Source organism: Nothoprocta perdicaria, unplaced genomic scaffold (genome assembly GCF_003342845.1).
Source record: "Nothoprocta perdicaria isolate Ctin4 unplaced genomic scaffold, notPer1 scaffold_293, whole genome shotgun sequence".
In the NCBI taxonomy this organism is placed as follows: Eukaryota; Metazoa; Chordata; class Aves; order Tinamiformes; family Tinamidae; genus Nothoprocta; species Nothoprocta perdicaria.
Window position 1 is genome coordinate 25,298 of NW_020455525.1, and position 9,583 is coordinate 34,880.

Consider the following 9,583-nt stretch of genomic DNA (forward strand, 5'->3'; position numbering starts at 1 on the left):
AAAGAAAGAAAAAGCTAAATATTGTAGGAGAATTTCAGAACTACTGTTTGGGAGACTGTCATACAAAATAAAATCTCTGAGGACTTCTGTGACAGAAGTGTTCTACCTGCTTTTTACATTTCACATTGGTGGATCTTCTTGTGGAAATAATAGTGTTTGCTTTAAGGGGAAATATTTCTGTTTTGCTTGAATTCTTTCAGGTCTTCCTTGATCTAAGTATGTCTATATAGGATTGAAATATTTTGTTATATACAAAACTTCGTTTCTTCTGAGATATTTCACGTATATCTTCAAATCTTTGTGACAGGTCATGCTAAATGTGTGGAAGTTGTGAAGACTTTCAACTTGCCATTGCTCATGTTAGGAGGAGGAGGATATACCATTCGTAATGTTGCTCGATGTTGGACTTACGAAACTGCTGTTGCCTTAGATTGTGAAATTCCTAATGGTAAATACTAATATGCAAATTAATGTTTTTGTTAAGAAATAGGATTCAGGTCAACTGGCAGCTTTTTTTTTGCCCTTTTTTTTTGTTAAGCTTTACTAAACGCTTTTAATGATTGAAACGCTTGTGAAATTCAAAACATGTAAAATTCACAGAATCTTCCTGTTCGTAACTGATACTGAAATTGAATAGTAGCAACACTGTGGAATATACCATGTCTAGCTTTTTACTTGAAATCACGATGCTAATCTTAAGTCAGATGTCACAAACTTGCTAATCATAAGAAATGAGTGAGTATTCAAGAGTCCATTTCAGATAACTATTTCTTCCTAATATCTTTCACCAAAAAGCAGCCCTGCAGATATACTGACTTAACTCTTCTGTTCTTCTCAGTTTTGGCTATGCATGCTGTCCTAAAAATTTAAAGCCAAAAATAATAGTAAAGTTCTTTCAGATATTTTAGTAGTGAAGTGCTTTCTCTGAGGAAGATCCCTGAAGATTCTGTACTCCTTTATTTCTAGCCARCTGCGCTTCTGGCTATATTTTTAGAATGCCTTATTAGAAAACTGGTATTTGGACTGGTTTGTTGGATCAGTCATTGGCGGTTTTCATCTTGGACTGYAACACTTACTGCTAACAGCCTTTTTGCTTTTCATGTATCTCTTACTGGATACATATTGTTGCTGTCTGACAGCAATAGAATTCAGTTTGTCAGTGACAAAAGAGTATTTGGACACTGCCTTTCAAGAAACATGTTTTACATCCTACCTCATATTATATGTTCTTTGTCAACCAAAGCATTTGAAGAGATAGTAGYGTTTCCTTATCTTAAACCTTTTTGTCTGGCTCTCTGTATACTCTAAACTGTTTTGAGAAAGAACAGTGTTTTTCTAAATACTTTAATAGTAAATTAATCTTTTTGTCTCCTTTATTGTTCACCTAAACTAAATCTCCTTTTCTGTAATAGTCATGAAAGCATACAAAGAAGTAAGAAATGCATTTCAGTGTCATTCAATTCTTTGGGCTTCTGTTTTTTTTTTTTACTATTATTTGCTTTTGTTTTTCTATAATTATGTCTTTGTTGATAGGATAAAATGAACTAAGTTTGTCTGATTTTTCCGGTATGGAGATTTTATGTGCTTCATTTTGGGTATTGGATGACGGTGGACAGTGTAGGAGAACCCTTCCCTGAACTACTGTGTAGTATGAGTTACTGACCTAGCTGTGATCTCCAACCTAGCAAGAAATACTTGTTTTACTAAGAATGTGCTCTGAATACCTGTGTTGGTTTTGTTTCTTTTTTAAAGACTAGATTATTAAAAAAAAAAAAAAAAATTTGCACACTCCAGAAAACTCTTTTAGGAATCTTACCAAACTTGTTACTTGTATGCTTGCCTATGAGTAATTTAGGGGAAAAACAATGAACAGTTCAATAAATACTTTAAAACATTATTGCTTAACTGGCTAAAGATCCCTGCATGCTTTGCTAGCTCTCTAACTAGTCTTGTCATAAATATTAATATATATCGGTGTGTATAAAACGTTTAAATTGGATCACGGAATTTTCTTCTGTGCTTTGTTTATAGAGTTGCCATACAATGACTACTTTGAGTATTTTGGACCAGACTTCAAACTTCATATTAGTCCATCAAATATGACTAACCAAAATACACCAGAATATATGGAGAAGATCAAGTAAGTAATCCTTGCCTTAGCTAATAAGCAGATCATGTGGATGGATTTCTTCAGAGTTATGTCAGATACTGTTGAAAACTTACATGCTTTGCTCTTTCAGTTGAGCACTTAAAATAAGTACAGAAAATGCTTTTTCCTCTCTCTCAAAAGAGGAATTCTTAAATGTGTCTTCCCCTGCAGCAATGTATGTGACCCGTAAGTATAAAGATGAAAATTTGAAACCTGCTTTATTTTACTATTTTTTTCCCTGCTGTGAGGAGAGATGTCTGTTTTACTTGGTTTCCTGTTCTAATTCTGTAGAAGGCTTATCCTGTCAGGAAAAAGCCTTGTGTGTTCTAATGATTAAGGTTTCTAATTCTCAGCTCCCTCATCTCAGCATAAACTGAAATTATCGTTCTTTGTCAGCTGTAAAAATAGGAAGTTACTTGCAAGCTTGAGCACACAACGCTGAAAAAGCCTGCATGTACATCACTGTCTATTGAGTTATTTTGGTTTGACTCGGTGAGAAAGACTGCAGTGAGGTATATCTTTTATTTCAAGCTATAGACAATATGGGGGAGGATTTTTTGTTGTTGTTGCTGGCCTGTGCCACTTCTGAAGTAAAACACGTTCCATTTATTTCTCTTCAGGCCATGAAGTTTTAATTATAAACTAATATTTTACTTTAAGGATCCAGAATGTGTGGCAATGCATATGTATAACCAGTTCTGTGAAAGAAAATTGACTAACCTGCAGTGTTTTACTGTCCCATTTTCTGTCCTTCCTTTGGACTTAAAAGAAGGATCACAGTAAACCATCCTGAGTTTGTATGAGCTTGTTAACATTTCAAGGAAGTTCTTTTGGTTACCAAAAATAGCTGGACAAAGATGTGAAACGGGTTGTAGAAGTTTGCCAGCACTGTAATGACCTGTAAAATTCTCAAATCACAAAACTCACAAGAGCAGTTAAAATATTTATCAAATTTAAAGTGGTTGTACTATAGATTGTGATTTATATATTTGTCGTGTGAACGCAAATCATAATCAAATAAAGAAGTTCTAATTTTTAATGTGCCAAGCAAAAAAAAAAAAAAAAAAAAATTGATGCAATCCTGTAATACTTCTCTTTAGTAATATAGTGCTATAGCTGATCATTTGCCAGACTGCTGCGTTTGACTCCCACAAAGTAGGGATCTTGTTGATCTTTATTGGTACAAGTAGACTGCAAAACTTAATATTTCTCTAGCACACCCCTGGACACAGATTGCTTGTTTTCTGTTGACAAAGAAATAATCTCAGTTTTTGTAATAGCACCCCCAGGAAGAGCAATGATCTGTCATTTCTGAGAATCCTTCTTCTTTTAGTTGCGTGTTTTCCAAGAGATCCAGCTTTAGGGGTCTCCCTGCATTAGCAAAACGGTTCTGCTCAGTCTTGTAATTTGAGTAGAGGCAGAAATTGTAAGGATTCCAGAAAGCCACAGATGCCATATATCTTTTCAGGTTGTGCAGAAGAAAGCTAAGCTGAGTGTTACAAATGCTGCTACATCCTGCCACACTTTCCTCTCTACTTGAACCTCTCTGGAATGTTCCTTTTGAGTCCCCAGAGGCATCCAGTGACCTTCCTCTTCCTGCACGTTGTGCTCTGGAGCATGGGCGGCTGTTGCATCTGGTTGCTTAGGCAGGAGAGAATTTATCTCTCTTCTCCCTGAAACAGCCAATTAAAGAGTGTTATCCAGACTGATCACTTCTGACCCTGATTCAGTGCTGCACATGATGTGGAGGTCTTCATGTTTTAAGTGCCTGTCTTTTGTTGGAGGCTGGTCTGTCATCCAAATAGATACTTTAGTCTGCTATAAACAGAGAAATGCCAGCACTTGGTTCAGCTTAAATCGGCAGCATGTACTCGCTCAGCAGAGAACTAAAGCTTGAAGTTAGGGTGAAATATAAACCAGAAAAGGAAAATAATATTAAAGTATGCCATGGATACTAATGATCTGTTAGGGATGGAAAGCTCTCTGTTTACTATCAAGTTGTTTCTTGTAAGAAGATATGCTTTTAGGTATGCTTCAAAACTTGGAGTCTTTGCTTTTTTTTCTGTCATAAAGCTGTTGTAGTTTTGTTATGACATGGTCTACCTTTGGACGTCTTAAACCAGGATTTTGTTTTATAGGTTGTGATTGTGGTATTTGTTCCTGTATTTTGTAAAAGCCTCTTTATCGTTACCTGTATTGAGTCTGATTCTGTTTTTGATTACATACTGCCYCAAAACAATGTAAAAGATTGCTTTAAGCATTTGTGAGAGCCTTTATTTTTAAATACATTTCTACTGGTAAAGACTTTAAATCATCTTTMTAGGCAGAATCTTGGTGATTTTAGAACTCCTTGGTAGTTAAATAGCAAAACTGTGGTTTTTTTCTGGTTTTGGAGGAACTTTTTATGTTAGTCTATAGAAAAATACTTTTCTAGCACTTGTGAAATTTCAGTTATTTCCTAGGATTCTAAATTGTTATTGTGAGATACTGATGGATTAAGATCAAAATGGAAGAAATTTATTTTGGTCTATGTGAGCGTGTTCAGTAAGTATTCTGCATTTGGAAAAGCTACTTGTGATTCTAATGGTCTTGAAGCTGTCATTTTGTCACAGACTGACCTCTGATATAACATACTGCCATGCTGGTTATGGTCATTCAGTGCTAGATTCTGTTCTATAAAAGTTTTCTATTTTAAAGTAAGTTTGAACATGTGCACTTACTGTTTCTTTCTTTCCAGCCTGTATTAAGAAAACAAGGATCTTTACTCCAAAAACTTATTTAGAATAGTGAAACTGTGAATTAAAGCCAAAGCAGGGTAAACTTAAATGTCAGAATTAAGCACAAAAGCAAAGAAAGTGCTACTTTTGTATAGTGATAACTTCTGTCATCTGTTACTTGCAGGCAACGCTTATTTGAAAACTTGCGTATGTTACCTCATGCACCCGGTGTGCAGATGCAAGCCATTCCTGAAGATGCCGTCCATGAAGACAGTGGAGATGAGGATGGAGAAGATCCAGACAAACGCATTTCTAGTAAGAAATACCTCTATAATAAGATGTGTCCAGAGTGGGTTTTTTTCTACATTTAATTGTTCAGAATCCAATCCTGGTAGAGAAATATAGGTGGCTGCAGAACTTTGTCTCCTGGCTTTGACTCCTTTATAGTCTGACAGTGTGGCAGTTACTAGTAGCATTTGTGCCCAAATTTGAGCATGTAAAAAAGGTCCAAAGAATAACTAAGAGGTGTTTTTATATCTTACAAGCAGATGTAAAATACATATTCCAGAAGTCTCAGATGAACTGTAACTAAAGGAATATGAATTTTAACTTTTGATCTTCAAACAGAAAAGTTTCCACTGATGTAAAGTGAGATAAAAATATAAATAGAGATACTGTGTTTTTTAACATAAAATTTATTTGCTTATGTCTAATATCAGAGAGTCTGTCACATGTGTGAGAGAGTTTTTTTTGCACTTGTAGCACTAACCTTAATTTACTTTACCATAAACATTCAATGGTTAATGGGCTACTTTTCAGCTATAGTTAAAAGCTTTCTGCTTCASGTAACCTTCATGACACTGAAGTGATCCTTTTGTGACATTGATTGCAGTGCTTTGTCTTGGTGACTTGCCCATTTTCTTAACAATTGAAATTGTATWTTTTTTCCATCTTCTCAGTTTGTCTTGTTTGAAATTAATATGGTACATGCTACAAAATACTTTTTTTTTTTTCCCTGTGTCTCCACTAACTTACTTTATGAAGTCATTCTGGAGAGGCCCAGGGTATTTTGAAAGGTACTGAAAACTGTTTTTAGGCATTATTTGCTTTMTAAGCAATAACTGAATATTTTACATAGCTACAGATTATTAATAGGGTGGTTCCTTTTTTGTTAGACTTGTAGTTGTCTTTCTTCTGGCCTTTATTTTCATTTAATTTTATAATTCTGAATCCTAGTTCGAGCATCTGATAAGCGTATAGCCTGTGATGAAGAATTTTCTGATTCTGAAGATGAAGGAGAAGGYGGACGACGAAATGTTGCAGATCATAAGAAAGGAGCAAAGAAAGCTAGAATAGAAGAAGACAAGAAAGAGACAGAGGACAAAAAAGCAGGTAGGACTGTRATGTAATTTCATTCTGCATTTAGGATTGCAAATTTCAACTCTGAATGTCTCCTGTGTTATCAGCTTACYAGCTGTTGAGATCACAGAATCACAGAATGGCTGAGGTTGGCAGGGACCTCTAGAGCTCATCCAGTCCAACCCCCTGCTCCAGCAGGGACACCCAGAGCACGGGGCACAGGGCGGCATCCAGGAGGATTTACAAGATCTCCAGAGAAGGAGACTCCACAACCTCCCTGGGCAACCTGTTCCAGGGCTCTGTCACCCTYACAGTGAAGAAGTTCTTCCTCGCATAGAGATGGAACTGCCTGTGTTTCAACKTACACCTATTTCCCCTTGTCCTGTCACTGGCCACCACTGAGAAGAGCTTGGCCCCTTCCTCCCTACATTCACCCTTCGGRAACTTTAAGTGATTTAATTTCTTCAAAACCTCAAGTCCTCAGAACTTATCTTTTTCTATTACATTTGAGCCATCTGCTTTTCATCAGTTCAAGTTCTTCTTTTCATCAGTTTAGTTCTTACTAAAACACTTTTTTAGCCAAGGATGATGATTATGCTAAACAAACCTTACTTACCCCCAGGTTTGAAGTCTTAGTCAAGGATRTATATAGCTCAAATGAGAAACAGAATAAAAAGTATTCTTAGAGAGAATTTGAACCAAAGGAWATGTCACTACGTTTCCTGATTTGTTCTTGTGTGTTTTAGATACATTAGAGTAAAGAGTAAGAGTTTGTTCCTATTTGGTTTAATGGAGGAGGCAACTAATTGCTGCAGAATCCGAGAATAGTTGAGATTGGAAGACAGTGCTGGAGATCATCTAGTCCTACCCCACACTTACTCAAGCAAGGTCAGCTAGGGCAGATTGCCCAGGACCTTTCCCAACTGGATTTGGGCATGTTGCCCAACAATGGAGTTTCTGCAATGGGGAAATTTCTGCTTCTGTTCAAAAGAGAATTTGAGTAGTGTTTTGGTGATAGTATRCTTCAAGGGCTATTCCAAAAATAGGCTCTATCTTGGGGCTGCAGGACTATCACATGGTGCTCAGAGGAAACCAAGGTCTAGGTCTTATGTACCATTGTTACAGAAAAGCAAAAAAGACTTGCTCCAAGGTAAAATCATAGAATCCTTAAGGTTGGAAGGGACTTCTAGAGATCACCTAGTCCATCCTCTCTGCACATGCAGGGTCACCTAGAGCACATGGCGCATGGCTTCATCCAAGTGGGTTTTGAAGATGTCCAGAGAAGGAGACTCCACAACCTCTCTGGGCAGTCTGTTCCAGGGCTCTGTCACCCTCACTGTTAAGAAATGTTTCCTTAAGTTCCTGTGGAACTTCTGGTGCTGAATCAATTTGTGGTCGTTTCTTCTAGTTCTGTGAGTGGCCACCACTGAAAAGAGGCCGTCCCCTGCTCCTCACTGCCTTCCTTGAGGTATTTATAGACACTGATCAGGTTCCCCCCTCAGCCTTCTCTTCTCCAGGCTGAACAGGCCCAGCTCCCTCAGCCTTTGCTCATAGGGCAGATGTTCCAGGGCCCTGATCATCCTAAAGTTGGGCCCGCTGGAACTGCATGCAATACTGCAGGTGCAGCCTCACCAGGGCTATAAGGGGACGATCACCTCTCTCGACCTGCTAGAAATGTTCTTCTTAATGCACGCCAGGATCTCCTTGGCCTTCTTAGCCATGAGGGCACACTGCTGCCTCATGATCAACTTGTCATCCACCATGACGCCGAGGTCTCTCTTGACAGAGCTGCTCTCCAGAAGGTCAGTCCCCAGCCTGTACTGGTGTCCAGGGTTATTCCTCCCCAGGTACAGGACCCTGCACTTGCCCTTGTTGAACTTCATGAGRTTTCTCACTGCCCAGTTGTCCAGCCTTTCCAAGTCCCTCTGGATGGCGGCACAGCCCTCAGGGCTATCAGCTACTCCACCCCGTTTGGTATCATCAGCAAACTTGCAGAGGGAGCACTCCAGCCCTTCATCCAGGTCGTTGTTGAATAAAYTGAACAGGACTGGACCAAGGACCGAGCCCTGGGGTACACTGCTAACCAYAGGCCTTCACCTGTAGCCTGATTACCACTCCCTGAGCTCTGCCATGCAGCCAGTTCTCAATCCACTTCACTGTTCACTCATCTATCCCCCACCTCCGGAGCTTGCCCAGGAGGGTGTTGTGAGACTAGGAGTGTATTTAACAAATAACTCAGTCATACTGTTTTCTTCTGGAATCTTAAAAGTTTTGTCTTGCATCTTTCTATAGACTTCAAACGTTGCGTTCTTTTTATTTTTAGATGTTAAGGAGGAGGATAAATCCAAGGACAGCAGTGGTGAAAAGACGGACACCAAAGGGTAAACCTTAATTAATACTGAATATGTTATCTCTTTAAGGAGCGCTTAATAAGCTCAAGTTATAAATAAAAYTAATAGTTGTGCAGATCACTTTAAAATCATTCTCATTATCACGTTTTACACGTGTGACAACAGTGACTCCAAATTGTATGTAGAACAGTTAATCTAAAAAAAGAGACAACAATTTGTTTTTGCCTTTGAACAGAGCGAAGTCAGAACAGCTCAGCAACCCTTGAATAAAAGATAGCCTCGCATCAGTTGCAGAACATAAGACTAGAGTTGGAGAATACCTAAAAGAAGAAAAGTTTTCGTATCAAGAGAGACTGCTGATTTCATTTTGTACTATTTGGCATGGACCGTATTTATTTTCAAACGGCTTTGTTCTGGTTTTTGGCGAGTTGTATTGTGAGTTTTCTAATTATGAGGCAGAAATTCCTTTCTTCACCATGCTTTATGTAATAGTATTTAAAAATGGATGTGAGTTATTATGTTAAGTGTCTAAACTGATCTATTAAAGTAAGTTGCCTTTCCTGAGCTGATTTTACCTTTTTTGTAATTTTATCTTTATTAAAAAAAAAAATTGCACTTCCTTGTCTTTTGCCTATCATTGAACTACAAAGAGAAAACTTCCATATAAATCAAGCAGACTGAAATATGTCTATCTAGAGTAGTTAATAAATCTTAAGAGGAGAAGTGGTGTAAACACAGGCTGAACTGTGTTGCTTTTACTCTGTATACTTCGGTGGCTTCTGTATGGAGCACAAACGAGTGCATGGTGGGGTGTGTGTGTTTGTGGTTGAAACGAGCAGAATAARTGGACGAAGAGACTGAGCTGAGAATAGGTGGTTGTATGAACTCACATTTTAATGTAGAGCTTTAAAGCTGTGCGTTCACATTCTCTGCATTGCCAATGAATCTTTCTCACCATAAAAGTCAACACAAAATATTGGTTTTTTTTGCTGATTGTAAGATTTGTA

The 9,583-nt window shown here is 37.9% G+C and overlaps 1 protein-coding gene across 1 annotated transcript in view; it reads left to right on the forward strand.

The window, feature by feature from the left end:
- LOC112949373 (histone deacetylase 2) overlaps window positions 1-9,164 on the forward strand; it is an 18,014-nt gene extending 8,850 nt beyond the window's left edge. Inside the window, exons 8-13 of the mRNA XM_026041765.1 lie at window positions 308-448; window positions 2,032-2,140; window positions 5,051-5,181; window positions 6,103-6,258; window positions 8,549-8,606; window positions 8,812-9,164. Of these exons, the coding sequence (XP_025897550.1) occupies window positions 308-448; window positions 2,032-2,140; window positions 5,051-5,181; window positions 6,103-6,258; window positions 8,549-8,606; window positions 8,812-8,842 (626 nt within the window). The 3' untranslated portion in view covers window positions 8,843-9,164. The remainder of the gene's footprint in view (window positions 1-307; window positions 449-2,031; window positions 2,141-5,050; window positions 5,182-6,102; window positions 6,259-8,548; window positions 8,607-8,811) is intronic.
- The last annotated feature ends 419 nt before the right edge of the window (window positions 9,165-9,583 follow it).